General features: G+C 44.2%; 1 protein-coding gene across 6 annotated transcripts in view; it reads left to right on the top strand.

The window, feature by feature from the left end:
* KANSL3 (KAT8 regulatory NSL complex subunit 3) overlaps positions 1–18,716 on the top strand; it is a 165,655-nt gene that overhangs the window by 95,822 nt on the left and 51,117 nt on the right. For all 6 annotated transcript variants that reach the window (XM_033947699.1, XM_033947698.1, XM_033947701.1 and 3 more), the window contains exons 13-14: positions 3,516–3,716; positions 13,067–13,223. In XM_033947699.1, the coding sequence (XP_033803590.1) occupies positions 3,516–3,716; positions 13,067–13,223 (358 nt within the window). The remainder of the gene's footprint in view (positions 1–3,515; positions 3,717–13,066; positions 13,224–18,716) is intronic.

The raw sequence follows: 18,716 nt of genomic DNA, 5'->3' as shown, positions 1-18,716 counted from the left end.
TGTAAAATATGAAAATGAATAAATAATTTTTTTTAAAAAAAGAAGAGCCACCTGGAGCTAACACAGTTCCTAGAATACTTGGGAATCCGCTTCAACAAGGCAGAAGGCTGTGTCTTTCTTCCAGAGCCATGCAAACTGAAGCTACAACGTCAGATTTTGGAGATCATGGCAATGCCAGCTCCCACGGCTTGGCACTAACTCCAGGTGTTGGAGTCTATGGTAGCGACCATAAAAGTTGTTCCTTGGGCAAAAGCTCACCTATGCCCTCTTTAGGACATGCTGTTGCCCTGTTGGTCTGCATGCAGTATGGGTGTTCCTAAAGATTTAAAGTGACGATATATTTTTGACTGTCCATACTGAGTTCTGTGGATGACATCACTCACACGGAAGAATATATGCCTGTTGTCCTTGGAGAACACCTGCCATAGGCGAGTAACTTTTCTTTAGTGCAAATTGGTTGTAATGCACCTAATTACATAGTGTCAATATAAGGCATACATTTGCATGTCTAAATTTGACAAATACATGTGTAGCATATGGTATTTTGTAAATTATGTCTTTTTGGGAGACACACCCATATGCCTCCCACTTGCATATATGCATCAGGGATATAGCCAGGATTCCAAAGCAATCCATTTTCTCTGTACTCTGCCCCATGCTGCATTAATAATTTTACCTTTGCTGGCAGGGATGCTCAATCTCCACCAGCCAATAAGATTCCCTGCCTGGAACTGCTCCAGTGATGCCTCAACAGTGAAGTCAGTGACTTCCTTTCCAGCGGCCAAGATCAGTACTCATCAATTTATGTGCAAACTGAGCATGCACAAAGAGTACTGATGTTGGGGGCTGGAAAGGAAGCTGCTGACGACTTTGCTGTTGAGGCAACACTGGAGCAGTTCCAGGCAGGGGATCTCATCTGCTGATGGGGATTGGCCATTCTTGCCAGCCAGTCAACAGGTATTTTGCTTGTGTCAGGGGCCTGAGCCCAAACTTGGGAGACCCAGGCCCCCAAGGTCCTATGGCTACACCACTGCTACGCACTAAGGCAGTTGCACACTAGTTATGGAATACTGCTGAATGCACTCCTAGCATTTGTAAGCATAATTGTTAGGTGTTACTTGCTTGCATAAGTAATATAATACCAAGTTTAGGTGTCCTTTTGAATTAAGGGGTTCATGTATGACAGTGTTTCTCATCACGCAGTACACGTACCGTAGGGAGTACGCAGGCTGTCTGTTGGGGGTACGTGGGCTGGCCACAGCCCAGAATCTCTCCCTGCCTGCCCCCCCCCACTGAAGCCACTGCTGATTCTTCCCTGCCTCGCCAATCCTGCCATCCGACATGCTCCACCCCCCCACTAATGCTGCAACAACATCAACTCCGTTCAGGGATGGGCCAGATGTGTGCAGTGATTGCAAATGGCCAGCCCACAAGCTTTGACGTTGGAGGGAAGGCTTATGAGCTGGCCGCTTGCAGTTGCTGAATGTGCCTGGCCTGTCCCTGCGTGGAGTTGTTGCTGGGGGAGGGGGGATGAAGTGTATCGGGTGGCAGGGTCGGCTTTGGGGATGGAGCTGGTACAGTGGGCAGGGAGGCAGGGAGGAATCGGCGGTGGCACCTTCAGCAGGGGGCAGGCAGGCTTCAGCGCCTGCAGCTTTTTTGGATGGGTCGATTTCAGGGGAGGGAGGAAGGGGGTTTGTGGGCGGTGCAACTTAATTTTGGGACAAAGGCTGGAAGGCAGTGAGGGGGGAGAGGGCACAAACTCAACACAAAAAGAAAGGGGGGCATGAACATGGGACACAGAATGGAGAGAGAAAAGGGGTATTAACTTGGGACAGAGGGGGCAGGGAATAGAAAGGGAGAATTGTTGGGCATGAGTGTGAGTGAGAGATGGTGCACATGACGAAAGGAAGAAAGGAAAATTGGGCATGGAGAGAGAGAGAGGGGAGTGTGAGGTAGAGATGCATGGGGAATAGAAAGATGAGAGGGAGAAATGCTGGATATGGTGGTGGAGAGGGACCAGAGGGACAGATTGAAGGGGGAATGTAAGGGGGAGGAATGTTAAACATAGTGATGGAGGGGGAGATGTGGCATGGTGTTGGAGAGGGATGATAAAAGGAGAAATGTTGGGCATGGGGGCTGGTGGGCAATAGTAAATATCCTGTACATGATCCGGGGGATGAGAGAGGGAAAAATGTTGGATGTGGCAGTAGAGGGGGTAGAGAGATGCCTGGATCTCTCAAGACAAATGAACAGTGAGAGAGAGAGGGAGACTTGTTGCCAATAGGGGGGAAGAAAAGTTGGACTCGTGGAGGGACAGAGAAATATGTTGATTGGGGAATGGAATGACGTCTGAAGGAGAGGGAGCATGCAGGAGGCAGAAAGAAATATTGGATGTACAGTCAGAAGGAAGTGCAACCAGAAACTCATGAAATCACCAGACAACAAAGGTAGGAAAAAGATTTTATTTTCAATTTAGTGATCAAATTGTGTCAGTTTTGAGAGTTTATATCTGCTGTCTATATTTTGCATTATATTTGCTGTCTATATTTTGCACTATATTTGTCTATTTTTCTGTAGTTGTTGAGGTGACATTGCATATTTTAGTCATCTACCTTGACCTCTTTTAAAAAAAACCCTGAATATAAATGATAATTAACATTTTCTCTGCGTACAGTGTGCTTTGTGTGTTTTTTTTTTTAATTTTGTGGTTACCATTATGTATTAATAAGATTATATTGTGTGTATATGAAAAATGGATGGAAGAAATTGCATTACAATTAGTACTATTATTAGGGGGGTGGAGTCAGGGGTGGAGCTTTGGTGGGGGTACTCGGTTGGTATTTGTTAGGCTTAGGGGGTACTTGGCTTGAAGGAGTTGAGAAACACTGATATATGGGAAAGTGTGCAGTAGGTACTCTGTAATTCACAAGGAGGAAGAAAGTGAAAAGGATTGGAAGTGAAATAGGATGTAGCAGGAGTGTTTCCCATGGCATACTCTTCAGCTGCTTAGGCTGTACTCAGTGGTTCCCAAACCTGTCCTGGGGGACCCCCAGCCAGTCAGGTTTTCAAGATATCCCTAATGAATATGCATGAGAGAGATTTGCATATAATGGAAGTGACAGGTATGCAAATCTCTCTCATGCATATTCATTAGGGATATCTTGAAAACCTGACTGGCTGGGGGTCCCACAGGACAGGTTTGGGAACCACTGGCTGTACTCATGAAATCAGAGAAGTAAGCTTAGGTTTATGAAAACAAACTATAGCAGCAATTTGAATAAAATCCAGCATTGTGGTGTTTGACTGAGTAAATTACATTAGGCTAGAACTCAAAATCTAAACAAAAAAGTGATTTTGTTAGTCACTGATTGCATTCTTTAAACTGTGATAAAACTGTAATTGAAATGTTTGCAGAATATTACCCAGGTGATGGGTACTGTTTTAAACTGACTTTGCACTGCTTTGGTAGTATGATGTCCTGTCTGTTCTATTCATATATTGTTTCTGTGTTCCAGGATGAGATTGCTGATTTTCTGATGGGGGTCCTTACTCGGGCAGAGAGTCATGTTGTTTCAGAACATCGTGATCTAGATGCTGAGAAGAAAAAGAAGCCTCGTGATGTAACCCGGAGGGACTTGTCTTTCGATCTTTCAGAAAGGAGCAGCCGGCCATCCTCTCCAGCAGTGAGGGTACCTGCCTCACCATCAGGCTCTGAGGTAAGAACTGTATGTTAACCTTCCTGCTGTATTTGGGGTCCCTTATTGGTCTGCATTTGAGATTCTTCAGAAGACAATATTTGAAGCTTTCACTAGGTAAATAGGTCTGTCTGAAAATTACCATACATTGCCTGGATAAAAGGAAGTAATGATTTCCACAACTTGTATATTTTAAATAGGTTAAAAGAGGTAATCATGGGGGAATGTTTAAATCAGAAGAGCCAAACAACCTACATATGTGGTATTTGTAAAAGTGTGATGTGTTAGCCCTATCTTCATCACCTTTACATTCAGAAGTTGAGAAAAGCACAGACATTTGCATATTTACTTTAGGCAATCTTGGTAGTTCTATCTGAAAAGTAACCACAAAATATGTATGTTTAAAATATTTGTTTAATTTGCAGCTGCATGAGCTATTTGGAAATTGTCCCCACCGTGTATGTATCTACTTCAGTGTTCTCCCCAGAAATTTTTTCCAGCCAAGTGGCATGAAAAAATAGCCGGGTGGGGCGGGACGGGGAAATTTGGTGGTGGGGAAAATTAAGGGCTCCTTTTACTAAGCTGCAATAGCGTTTTTAGCACGTGCAGAATTGCCGCGCTACATGGCTTGAGCTAACGCCAGCTCAATGCTGGCTTTAGTGTCTAGCACGTGTGGCAATTCTGCGCGAGCTAAGCGTGCAGTAAAACTGCTATCGCAGCTTAGTAAAAGGAGCCCTAAATGTGTACTATTTGTATTAGTTAATTATTATTAGTTATTTTCCAATGCTCAATATGACTGCCTTTCTTAAGGTTTGACACTTGTTTCATAATATTTTATTAAATTTAAGAAGTATCCAATTCTAGAAGTGAATAATTAGATATTTGCCCTCTTTCAAATGGTATAGAGCAGCGTCTCTCAAACTTTTTTTAACTCCGGCACACTAAACGGAACAAATGTTTTTTGTGCCACACTAAATGCAGCAAATGTTTTTCATGGCTGGAAAAAATTTCTAGGGAGAATACTGTTGCTGTTAGTTTTCAAGGTCCAATCACATCAAAGAATGATGCTTATCAGGGCAGTTGTATAATAAAAAGAATGGATAAGATAACATGAGAAGTGAAATTGTCATGAATCAGAGGGATACATACCCTATAGGTCCTAAAAGCAGGCTTGTGGATTAGATATAAACTATGAAGGCAGTGGTATACCTAGCATATGTGACACCCGAGGCCCATCATTTTTTGACACCCCCCATCTGTATGAAAAACATGATTTTTAGTAACAATCCACACATCACACAAGAGTATACCTAGGAAAAAGCAGCATCTTACATAGTACAGTGAGCAGTACATTAATACACCCATTGTAAAACTAAACAAGCCAGACTAGTACAGATTAATCCTACACAGTCAATCCTAACTGAAAACCATGTCTTTTGAACACACAGAACACAGAAAACACCTTCGCCTAGTATGGAATATGTAATCACAAACTAACCCCTCTCCCTTTTACAAAACTGTAATGTGGTTTTTAGCCATGGTGGTAACAGCTCAGACTCTCATAGAATTCTGAGCAATTACCACCATGGCTGGTGCTAAAAAAACGCTCTACAGTTTTGTAAAAGGGGGGGGGATAAAATAGAAAAACGTAGACAAAGGTTAAATTGAACCACCAAGAAGCTGGACTCTGCATACAATGCAACACCACAGAAACAGCGATGCATCTCCCCTAAAGCAAAAAAATAAGTAAATAGAATTTTTTCCTACATTGTCTTCTCTGGTTTCTGCTTTCCTCATATTCTTGTCACTCTCTTCCTTTCATCCACTGTCTACCCTCTCTCTGCCCCTTCTATATCGCATCTTCTCTCCTTGTATTCCACTTCCATCTCTCCCTTCACCCCTATTATTCTGGCATCTATCTTCTTCCCTTCCCTCCTCCAATAGTCTGGCATCTCTCTCCTCTTCTTCCCTTCCCTTTCCCACACCCCTATGGTCTGGCATTTCACTCTCTCCTCTCCCTTCCCACCACTTCCATCAGCATCTGCCCCCTTTCTTTCCCTCCAACTCAATTCCCTCCAATATCCTTCCCCCTTATGTCTCTCTCTCCTTTCCCTGCACACCAATTCCATCAGCATCTGCCCCCTTTTTCTCCCTCCACTACCCTTCCATACCACCCTGATCCCCTTATTCTCCCTCCACCACCCTTCTATGCTCCTTTCTCCCTCCAAACCACCAAGTCCCATGATGACTGCTTCTGTTGCTTCTGCCTCTGGAAGATGTAAGTGACGTTGGAGGGGGTGGGCCGGCAGATGTATGGAGTTGCAGCAAGGTTGCGCAATGACTGCAGCTGCCGGTCCACCCCTTCCAATGTCACTTACGTCTTCCGGAGGCAGAGGCGGCAAATGCAATCATCGCGGGACCTTCCTGCACTTCAGTGCGGCTGCCGACTCTGCTTTGGAATAAGTACGGCAGCCGCGCTGAGGTGCAGGTGCCATTTAGAGCAGCTCGGAAGGTTCTGGATCCAGCCGGCTGTGTATCCCCCTAGGACTGGCACCCGGGGCGGTCTGCCACTGTATTAGGGGACAAAAAATAATAAAAAGAATGGATAACTTGACCGATTTAGACATGTCATACAATTATAACCATAAAAATATGTCATAAAATGCAATTCTAAACTCAAAAGACTCCAGACGAAAAGCAGACTATAGAAAGGAAACCAGAAAAGACCAAACCCATAGTACTAAGATCCAAATGCTAAAATCGGACATGTCCATTATGAAGAGACGTGTGGATCACCGCTAATTATAATGAGTGAGTCTTTAAAATATGAGACGGTAACGGATAGCCAGACCTTGTGGATGGAAGTGACAAATACTGGAGCCAAAACCAGAGCACCGTGATGAAACTTGAATGGAAATATGGATACCTATTTATACTTTTGAGTAAAATTGCGATGCAAACATGTCATAGAAAAGAATAAATAATGTGTAAACTAAAAACCAAGAACAATATATTGTAACACCGAACTCAGAATTAATGAAATAACATGCTAAAAGAACTTAATCCCCCCCCTAAAATAGGGCATATACATACTTAAATGATAGATGGTTACAAACAGTATGCCTAGACTATATAGACCTAAACAGGGCAAAAGTAAACGTATGGGAAATGAACAGCTGATAATACAGTGTATCTTGGAAACATAAGCGATAGTAGCTCAAAGATAGATGAAAAGTGAAACCTGGGAAAGATCTAAATTATTGTTCAAATGAGCTTCTATTAAAACCAAAGAATAAAACCACAGCACTCGGGAAAGTAAAAAAGGGAGAGTAAAATGGACTTACCGAAAAGGTCTCTGCACTGATGAGATAAACTCGTACGCAGAATAAATGTGAACACGCGACAGTGGGGCTATGATATTTGATCTGTTGAAAGAGGCGCCAAAAAAGTGTCGGCAGTGGATTAGATGCACACTGATAGGGGAGGGGCATCGGGCTGTTAAAAAAAGGCTGCTTTAATAAATAAATGAAAATACTGGTGAAAAACTAAATAAAAAACCAAAACCATAATAAAATGCCAAACTTGACTGCAAGTGGTAGTGAAAGTAGCATAAGGCACCCGTAGTACTGTTAGTGCCAGAGCTGCTTAGAATAAAGAACCATGCTGTACATGAGGAGATAAGATGTAAAGTGCTGGCCCCTCACTGCACCACTTGATAAAAACTAAGGAGCGATGTTCTAGAGCAGGGGTGCCCACACTTTTTGGGCTTACGAGCTACTTTTAAAATGACCAAGTCAAAATGATCTACCAACAATAAAATAAAAAAACCCCACAAAGCACACTGTATGCATAGAAAATGTTAATTATCATTCCTATTCCGGGGTTTTTTCAAAGAGGTCAAAGCAGATGACTCTATGCACTGTCACCTCGGTAACAACCATACAAAAATAGAGAAATATACCCCCTCCCTTTTTACTAAACCACGAAAGTAGTTTTTAGCGCAGGGAGCTGCACTGAATGCCCAGCGCTGCTCTTGACGCTCATAGGCTCCCTGCGCTAAAAACCTCTATTGCAGTTTAGTAAAAGAGGACCATAGTGCAAAATATAGACTGCAGATATAAATTCAGACACATTTTGATCACTAAATTTAAAATAAAATAATTTTTCCTACCTTGTTGTCTGGTGATTTCATGAGTCTCTGGTTGCACTTTCTTCTTCTGACTGTGCATCCAATCTTTCTTCCCTTCTTTCAGCCTGTATGCTTCCTCTCCTCCAGACCTCATTCCCTCCTCCAACTTTTTCTTCCTCTCTCCCTACCCTTTCTTTCTCTCTTCATGCCCCCTTTCTTTTGTCTGTTTCTCTTCTTTCCTTCTGTCTCCCTGCCTGCCCTCTTTCTTTCTCCCTGCCCTCCCCCAAGTCACTGCCGCCGCCATCGGGGAACAGGCCCCCAAGCCGCCGCCATCGGAAAACAGGCCCCAAAGCTGCCGCTGTCACCGCACCAAGCTGTCCCTGCTTCGGGCCGACCAGCATTCCTCTCCCCGATATCAATTCTGCCGTCAGGGAGAGGAAGGCTGATCAGCCCAAGATCGCGATCGACCTATTGAGGAAATACTACCGGGTCTTGCCTTCGCGGAAACAGAAAGTAGGCAGGACCTGGCAGCAAGAAGAGCAAATTGTAAGTTTCACTAACCTGTCTCCCGCCTTAGCCCGTAGCGAATGCATGATTCGGGGCTCTAACATGTATGTGCCAGCTTCCCTTCTCTTCTCTCCCCCCCCCCCCGGACATAACTTCCGGTTTCGGAGGGAAGAGAAGGGAAGCCGGCATGCACACATTAGAGCCCCGGAGCATAAGTTCGCTATGGGCTAAGGCGTGAAATCTCCAAGCCGTTTTTTTTTTTTTTTTTGGCGTTGAGCAGCACTGGCAGCAGAATTCACAGCGGATGATAGCCGGGTGGTCATCTAAATTACCACGGCGGACCGCCCAGCTAAAAGGCCCTAGGGAGAAAACTGTACTTATCCTAGTAGACCAGCCCAGATACATGGGTTATGCCACCTTGTCAGCAGGTGAAGACAGAGCATAACACTTTCCAGTGACAACATCACAGGATAGGAAGTGGTGCAGCCCTAGAACTTCTCAATATTCTGATCAATCTAATGGAGCAGGATCTTCTGTTGGACATCTCTGGGCCATAGTGATCTAGTTGAGAAAGGTTGTTCTTGGGTGCCATCATGAATCGATCTGCAGACCTTTTCCCTGATAGATCTAGTGAAATAGAGCAGCTCCTAGAGCTTTGGTTTGTAGAGCTGTGCCCCGATGAAGGGTGGCCTGGTAGAGTCTCCAGGGCACTGCCAGGACTTTAAAAAATAAATGGTAAGTTTGCAAGAGACTGTCAGAGTCCATGGCTAGATAGAAATATAAGAGCATAAGAATTGCCACTGCTGGGTCGGACCTGTGGTCCATCGTGCCCAGCAGTCCACTCACGCGGTGGCCCTCTGGTCAAAGACCAGCGCCCTAACTGAGACTAGCCCTACCTGCGTACGTTCTGGTTCAGCAGGAACTTATCTAACTTTGTCTTGAATCCCAGGAGGGTGTTTTCCCCTATGACAGACTCCGAAAGAGTATTCCAGTTTTTTACCATTCTGGGTGAAGAAGAACTTCCTTATGTTCATACGGAATCTATCCCCTTTCAACTTTAGAGAGTGCCCTCTCGTTCTCCCTACCTTGGTGAGGGGTGAACAACCTATCTGTATCTAATAAGGTTATCCCCTTCAGTACCTTGAATGTTTCGATCATGTCCTCTCTCAATCTCCTCTGTTCGAGGGAGAAGAGGCCCAATTTCTCTAATCTTTCACTGTATGGAAACTCCTCCAGTCCCTTAACCATCTTAGTCGCTCTTCTCTGGACCCTTTCGAGTACAGTACCATGTCCTTCTTCATGATCTCTCAGAGAGAGAAAGAGATAATGGTTACTGTGGATGGGCAGACTAGATGGACCATTTGGCCTTTGTCTGCTGACATGTTTCTATTTCTAAGTTCACAGAGGCCAGAGCTTCTTTTCGCAGTGTTCCATCCTTTTGCCAAAGTTTTTCGGCTTTCTATGTCAGTCAAGAAGTCAGATTATCAGCGTTCCAGTCCACAGGTTCTAAGACGAACCGGATTCTGAAAAAGTTGGATGTGAGAAGAGTGCTTCTCTGATAGCCTGAACTCATTGGTGACCTCAAGATATCTGACTATCTTTATTGCAGGCTAGACATTGGCTTCCAAGGTCACCATTTCCAAATGGCCATTTTGTCAGCATATATTGCCTGTAGAAATAGTCACTAGTCTCTATAAAGGCCCGTTCATCTAGAAGTGTAGCTTCTTTGTGAGCAGAAGCTCGTGTATAGAGAATGACACGGTGACTGTTTCCTGCAGGTAACACGCAGGAAAGGGGTGAAAAAAAGATTGGTAGCTGTAGGTACAGGGACAAGACCATTCACTGCCCTGCCCCAGGCGGAAACAAGTTGCATTAGAGGAGACGCTTCGTAGCAGTTGGGCGTGACCTGTGAGAAGACTGGTGTCTGAGCCACTTGGAGAGAAAACCTCGATTCTGAAAAGCACCCGGGAAGGTGACAGGAAGAGAGGGAGATGCCCCACTGAGGAGAAGAGGTCGAATGGTGCTGAAGGGGAGAGGAAAGAGGAACAGATACTGAAGGGAAATGGGGAGGAAGAGGGGAACAGATGCTAGAAGGAAGTGGGGAGAAGAGAGGAGAGAAGACACCGAAGGCAAGTGGAGAAAGGGAGGATCAGATGTTGGATGGAAGTGGGCAGGGGAGAGAGTAGAACAGACGCTGAAGGCAAGTGGAGAGAGAGGAGGGAGGGGAGAGAGGAACAGACACTGAAGGAAAATGGGGAGGAAAGAGTGGGAGCAGATGCTGCATGGAAGTGGGGAGGGAGAGGTGAGCAGACGCTGCAATGGAAGTGGGGAGGGGAGATAAGGGAACAGACACTGAAGAGAAGTGGGGAGGAGAGAGAGGGGAGCACATACTTAATGGAAGTAGGGGATAACGTAAAAAGGCACATGCTGGATTGCTTTAGAATAAAGTAGTATTGTAGCTGTGTTGATAAACATTTATAAACAAAGCCCTGCCAGCTGAAGATCTCGTCCTCTAGTTTGGCAGCCAGAACTTAGATTTATAAAATGACAATTGTACAGAACTTTCTTTTTATACTTTAATAAAATAAGTTCAGCATAAAAGTATTCGAGTCTTGTGCAGATGGTTAGATGGTTTGTGAGGACCAGACTTGTGGGGATGGGGCCCAAGTTCATGGGGACAGGGCGGAGACGGGGACAAATTTTTTTCCTGTGTCATTCTCTACTTGTGCGGTCTCCACCGAGGAGATTTGTAGGGCAGCAACTTGGTTCACTCTTTGTACATTTTCTAGTTTTACAGAGTAGATGTAGTGGCAAGGTCATCAGTGTTATGAAAAGGCACAGTGGTGCTGCCCTAGATTTCTGAGACTGCTTTTGTACATCCCATCCATCCAGAATGACACACCTATTACACTAGAAAAAAAGATTAGGTTCTTATGTTGCTAATATTTTTTCTAATAGATAGATGTGTCTTTCTAGAGCCCCCTGTCAATTGTCTCAATCAGAAAGTTTGTCCAGACTGAAATTTGAATGTCAGTCAGACCTTAAAGAGTATGAAGAATAATCTATTGTTATAATATATTGGGGTATTATTTTGATATCTATAAATGTTTCTGTTTGGCATGATTGTTTTGCTGTTTTAATTGTTCAATGACAATGTGTTTAACATGTTTGTTATAATTTCAGAGCAGAACAGAAGAGTTGTTCAGGGAGTTTCCCCGTATCCTTCTTTCACATGTGTTTCTATATGGGGCTAGCACCTGCTTTGGTACAAACCTAAGGGGACAGCAGAGCCCTCTAGTGAAGGAGGAGGGATTCAAAAGCTGGAGTGGATCCCTTCTGCATGGCTTGTGAGCATAGGATTGTAAGGATTTGCAAGGAGGTACAGCAGACGAGCCCTCCAGTGTAAGGATGTGGGCACACAACCCTCCAGCAGTCTTGGGTTCATTACCCTCAGGAGGAGGTTCAGCAAGAAGTGAAATGAATGATAATGACAGCCAAGAGTGATTGCATAAAATATATTGTGTAGAAATAGACTTAATATTACAGATTTGCAGTTCTTAGTAAAAAGATATATATATATGCTTGGTACCAAAGTACATAAAAATATTCTATTATAGAGATAGAAATAGGCTTTTACAAGTACAGAGTATACATTTAGATTTAGAGGCTGTTTCTGTGTGTGTGTAAATGAGAGAGAAAGGACAGTTTACCTGCATGAATGTGTATGTCTGACTAGGTGAGATGTGGAGGTGTGATGAGCTGAGAGGGAGAAGAGAGGCAGAGAGAGAGAAGAATCAAGAAAACAAGAATCCAGAGAGAGAGAGAAAAAAAAGCCCAGAGAGAAGGGGATAAACAAGGCTCCAGAGAAAAGAGAGAGAGAGAGAAAAAAAGAGAGAAACTATCGAGTTTATTTTCCAGGATCTCTCTGTGACACCTGGTTTCTCTCTAAAACAGTGGCCCTTTATGGACATTATCTGTCCTAGAACATAAAGCTTGAGATATTCTTTATCTAAAACTGTGGATCCACCCAGCCATCTATCAGGGCTCTTTATTAATCTTAAGCACTGATAATTTTGTAATGTCTTTTCTGAGACCCAATGACCAGGAGCCCTAAGTTTCAAGTTTAATAAAAATTTGTATACCGCCTATCAGTCTTCTAAGCTTTTTCTGCACTGACATTACCAGAGCTAGATCTGTTTAATAATAATTTCCCATAAACCTTTACTGACATTGATTAGGCCAACAAAAAATGCTGACAGCTAGCCTTGTAAGGTTGACAGGGATATTTTAACCCATCTGTCCAGAATGACACACCTATCTACTAGAAAATATATTAGTAAGATAAGAACCTAATCTCTTTATTGTATAAATAAAACTGGGTCGTTTTGCCACTGGAGAGTCTGAAGATTGAAATTAAATTCAATCTTTGCCCCTCCTGTTCATTTTGGCGCAGGGGCTTCCATCACTGTTTTTGTGTGGTGAATTGTTCTTTGTCCCAGGTGATTCAAAATGTCCCTCAGTCCTGTTTGAAATTGCTTTGTCAATGTTGACTGGTCATTTATGTGGTAGCCTGAAATTTGCCCTGCAAAATAGACACATTTTTTCTCTGTGTCAACAAAGTGCTGTTATGCTTGCATCTTCTAAAATGGTTCCTTTTTTCATCCCCTTTAGATCTTGAATACTTACGTTTGTGTTTTCATATTGAGAATGAATTTTTTTCCCTCCATTTTGGAAGGACTTGTCTAGTGTATCCAGTAGTCCTGCCTCCAGCCCAAAGACTAAAATGACCAGTCTGTCACCTGCTCAGAAGACTACCCAGATTAGCACCACCCAGCTACTGAAGACACATATGCAGAGAGCAGGGCCTGTTCTGACACACAAACAGGCTCAAGGTAATTGTCCTTGAAAGCAATGGAGCTTCCCATTCACATAGCAAATGTGTTACGTTGCATTGTTGGGGTATATTGTTTCTCCAAGGACAAGCAGGCATAATATTCTTACTCCATCCATGATACAGACACTACCAAGTGCACTGTCACTTAAAATTTTTTAAGGGAGTGCTTGCACCATCCTGCCCAACGTCTGCTCATGGGACCTATAGTTCTTCGTTTTCCACAGAGTTGAGAAGTTGTGCCTTTCAGTGTTCTTAGCGCATCTAATGTTATGATTTTTTAAATTGCCTTCCCATCTTTATTTTTCATAGCTTTTATGTCTGTATTCTGTTGATTTTAAATTCTTACATGTATTTTATATTGCACACTGCCTAGAATTTTGATTAGGCAGTTAATCAAATTTTAAGTAAACTTGGAAACTTCTGTATTCCTACTGACTTTGGATTAATTTTGTCAACTTTTTTATTTTTGGCCTTAGGACCACTTCAAGTCAAGCCCTTTTTTCTTCCTAGGAGCACTGATTGTTTTGGGGAAACTGTTTACTGGAGCTCCCCAGGCTATTGAGCCCTTTGACTTTGTCGGCTGTTTTCCCCTCCAAGTCAAAGGTGGTACCAAGCACCTTTAAGAAATACTCTGTGTAATCGGACCATTTCAGGCTCTGGCCTAATGTCCAGTGTCTGGATTCTGATCATGCAAAAGAGGTCACTTAAAGACTGCAAACTTAAATTTGAAAAACATTTTGGTACCACATTGGCATTTGCATCAACTTTGAGCATGGCAGCATCCTGTGAAACTGGCATTGACATCACATTGGGATCATCAGGCTCCTTGCATTGTCAGAACTCTACATCAGCATCATCTGTGCCTCAAGTGTCAAAGGACTTAGCACATTGTGACCAGTCAGGCTCTGTGCCTGCCTTGGTCCCTGTGGTTTCCCTAGTGTCCACTGGGGGAGCCAGTGAGGGGATCAGCTTGGTGCTGACTCAGGTAGAACAGGGTGTGTCTTCCCCCCCTTGATAAGCCAGCAGAGCTCAACAAACTGTTAGGCAGGATCATTAGCAATGATATGAAGGCTGCCAATCATGTGGAGAAGGCTTCGTCCAAGGCAAGACAAATGATGGGCTGCATCCATAGGGGTTTTGTCAGCAGAAAACCTGAAGTCATAATGCCACTGTACAGATCCATGGTGAGACCTCATCTCGAGTATTGTGTTCAATTCTGGAGACCACACTACCGGAAAGATGTGTTGAGGATTGAGTCGGTTCAGTGAATGGCTACCAGGATGGTCTTGGGGCTCAGGGATCTCACGTATGAAGAAAGGTTAAAAAAACTGCAGATGTACTCACTGGAGGAGCGAAGAGAGAGGGGGGACATGATTGAGACCTTTAAATATATCACGGGGCGTATAGAGGTGAAAGATGATATCTTCAGTCTTACAGGGCCCAAGGTAACCAGAGGACACTCACTGAAAATCAGAGGAGGGAAATTTCAAGGTGATGCTAGGAAGTACTTCTTCACCGAAAGGGTGGTCGATCATTGGAACGAGCTGCCTCAGCAGGTGATTGAGGCCAACAGCGTGTCAGATTTTAAGAGAAAATGGGATATTCATGTGGGATCTATAGGGGAGTAAGAATCAGGGAGTTGGTATGGGCAGACTCGATGGGCTATGGCCCTTTTCTGCCGTCAATTTCTATGTTTCTAAGATAGGGAGTTGTGTGGAGCTCCAGAACCGATGGATGTAGGAGTGGGAACCAGCTGTAGCTGAGCAATGACTGTGAGGTTTTGTGGGGTTTTTTTACTTTTATTGGCTGGGTCCTTTTTCTGCTCCCAGTCATTTTCAAGGACTTCCTGGACTGTGCATTTGTTTGTAAAGCTGAGAGTGTTGTGGGGAGAAGTTTGCTTCCATCTGGGTGGGAATTTTGAAAGCTGTTTTTGTGCTTTTGAAAGGCAAACTTGTGACACTCCTCTTTGCCCATCCCTGCTCCATTTTAGGCTGGAGGCTTTATTTTGTGTTTGTGCTAAAAATGTTTGAGGGAAAACATATTCTTCAGGAACTGATTTGGTACTCTGAACTGTGCTTACCTGAGCTCTGCTGGGAACAGACTTGGGGAAAAGGAAGTTTTATTGTAAGGCAGCTCTGTGAAAGAGTGTATCACAGGGAGAACTGTTGCATTAGGAGTGAAAATCCTGAATGCTGCCAGAGTTTTCATCTGGCTATTTTGTTTTGGACATTTGCATGTTACATTGGATTTTGAGCCATTCTGACTTTGTTTTGAATAGTACATTTTCTTTTATTACCATCCTGGAACTGTATTGGTGGGTTTTTTGTATAGTTCCTTTAAATCCTGCAGGGTGACTCCTTTCTGAGTCACGCACAAGACTAATTTTGGACTGTAGCCACTGGAAGCACTGCAGAGTCCCGTTCTAAGGCTCTGGTGCTGGCTACAACTTAAGAAAGCTTAAAAGCGCAAACGTTCTTCCCCTTTTAGGCATACCACTGTGTCCTCCCAAGCATTAGAGAATGACATGGGGAAAAAATCTGTCCCCGCCACCGCCCCGTCCCCGTCCCACCATCCTCTGCACCGCCCCGTCACCGTCACTGCCATCCCTTTCACCGCCCCGTCACCGCCACTGCCATCCCATTCACCGCCCCGTCACCGTCCCCGCTGCATCCATATAAGCCTTAGTACTGTAATATTTAGCTTATTCCTTTCTTATAAATCAAAGTTCCTGCTGCTGAACTAGAGAAAGAGATGTTCAGCTGGCAGGGCTTTGTTTATAAATTTTTATCAACACAACTAATATACTACTTTATCCTAAAGCAAAAAATAAATAAATAAATAGAATTTTTTTTCTACCTTTGTTGTCTGGTTTCTGCTTTCCACATCTTCTCATTCAATTCCTTCCATCCACTGTGTGTCTTCTCTCTGCGTCTTCCATTTGCTGTTACTGTGCAGTCCCTTCACCCTCCCCCAATTGGTCTAGCACCCATCTTCTTCCCTCCGCTCCCCCATAGTCTGGCATCTGTCTTCTTCCCATTCTGTCTTCCACATTTCCCTTCAGGGTCTGTTCCTCTCCACCCTCCTTCAATGTCTGTCCTATTCCTTTCCACCACCACCCTTCCCTCCCTCCTTTACCATCTGTTCCTTTCTACCACCCTTCAGCTCCTCTCGCGTGGCCTATCTATCTACCTTCCTCCCTCTTATTTTCATGGCACGTTACAATGTAATTTGTGCAAGCCACTGGAGCCTGCGAGCTCGGTCCCTGTCCCATCCCCACAAACCATCTCGCTTCTGTGCTCCTATTTTCCCCATTTCTAATATCTCCCCTATGTATCTTCCATTGCCCCCCCCCCCGTGTCCATATACCATCCCCATGGCATGTCCCCTTTATGTCTCTGTCCCTATGCCCCATGCACATAATTTCCCCTCTTTCTGTTTCCTTCCTGTGTCCAGATTTCCCCTATCTTCCTCTTCCATACCAGTGTGTCTCTTCTTTACAACCCCATCTAGCTTTTTTCCCTCTTTCTTCCCCCCCCCCTGCTTCTAGCATCTGGCTTACCTGCCTGTCCTTCCCTTTCTTTCCTGCTGTGGGTTTTTCTTTCCGTTTTCATCCCCTTGGCCCGAATCCTTTTCCCTTTCACTCCCTCCTTCCAGTTTGAGCCGGGAACACAGGCGATCGCACGGTCCTCGCAGCCCCTACCCGCCTACCCAATCGATCGTAGTGATTAGCCAGCTCTCTCCCATCTCCTCACCTTAGTTTGCAGGCTTTCTTTTTCGGCGACCTGCACGCTTTCCCAAAGAGCCCCCACCCGCCTGCCCAATCGATCGTAGTGATTAGCCAGCTCTCTCCCTTCTCCTCACCTTAGATTGCAGGCTTTCTTTTTCGGCGAACTGCACGCTTTCCCAAAGAGCTGCGCACGCGCAGCAGCCCAGTGTTCAATCTTCTGCTCTGCTGCAACTTCCTGTTTCCGGTTGCGTCAGAGCAGAAGATCGAAACTGAGCAGCAGCGGGTGCGCGGCTCTTTGATAGCGTGCGGGTCGCCGAAAAAGAAAACCTACAAACTAAGGTGAGGAGAAGGAAGAGAGCTGGCTAATCACTAGGATCGATTGGGCAGGCGGGTGTGGGCTGCGGGGACCGCGCAATCCTTCATGCCTCACTGCGGGGACAAGACCATTCACCGCTCCACGGGGCGGTGAATGGCCTTGTCCCCGTCCCCGCAGCGACTGCTAGTTTTCGTTCCCCGTTTTGGCGGGTTCCCCGCTGCTAAATGCGGTGGTCGCGGGTAAACCGCCACCGTGTCATTCTCTACCAAGCATCAACTTCATTGACACATAGTAGGCGTTGACGACTGGATGATCGTTCTCCTTCCATCCAGATGGTGTCTCCTCAGAGGTGTATATACCAGTGCTCGAAGTATGGTAAACAAAGTTCTGGATCTAGAGTCTGTGATGGAAGAGGCTGAGTTGGATTTAGTGTCTATTAAGAGATGTGGTTCACGGAGAACCATGACTGGTATACAGTATAGTTATATCAGGCTATAATCTGTTCAGGAAAGACAGGGTAGGAAGAAAAGGAGAGAGCATGGTGTTATACTTTAAAGATCATATTAAAGCCATGCAATTACAGGATTTGCAGGGTAAAAAAAAGCATTATGGGTCAGTCTGGAAAGAGGGAATAGAAAATGCATTTACATTGGTGTTTACTGTACAGACTTCCTTCAAAGACAGAAGTGGACAGAGATTGAATAGTAGACATTCAGAAATAGCTGTAAAAGCAGAAGTATTACTAATAGGTGATTTTAACTTGCCAGATGTTGATTGGATCATTTCTATAATGGGGTTCTTCTAGAAGTAGGGAGATCCTGGATTCTCTAAGAGAACTGTTCCAGCAGCTGGTAGTGGAATCCAAGTGGGATTGTGCCCTACTGCACTTAGTACTTAGAAATGGGGAAAGTGTTTCTGATGTTATTTTGATAATCAACTGATATCCAGTGATCACTGCATGGTGTGGTTTAATATTAAGACAGGTGTAGAAAGGGTTCATTCAAAAGTAAAGGTTCTAGACTTTTAAAAAGTTCTTTGTTCAGATGGGGGATTACATCAGAATTGTTGTAGGGATTTCTGGATGAAGTAGGGATTTCTGGAAGAAGTAGGAAAGCAGTGGGCAAAACTGAAAGGAGCTATTGTAAGGGCAACAAACCATTTTGTAAGGAAAGGAAGGAAAAGGAAAAGGTCCCTTTGGTTCTCAAAAGTAGTAGCTGAAAAGGTAAGGAAAAAGAGGTTAGCTTTCATAAACTACAAAAGATTGCAGAAAGAAGAAGACAGGCTTAAATATCTGGAAAAATTAAGAGAAGCGAGTCAAGTAGTCAGGAAAGCAAAGATACGTATTGTCACAGGGTAGACTCTGTGACTGAGAAGGGCAGTAAGAAAATGCCTGTGCCCAGGACTAGGCAAGGAAAATACTGTCCCGAAATTAAAGTACACTACTGATA

The sequence above is a fragment of the Geotrypetes seraphini genome, chromosome 6 (genome assembly GCF_902459505.1).
Source record: "Geotrypetes seraphini chromosome 6, aGeoSer1.1, whole genome shotgun sequence".
NCBI classification, from domain to species: domain Eukaryota; kingdom Metazoa; phylum Chordata; class Amphibia; order Gymnophiona; family Dermophiidae; genus Geotrypetes; species Geotrypetes seraphini.
This window is presented reverse-complemented; position numbering and strand designations above follow the sequence as displayed.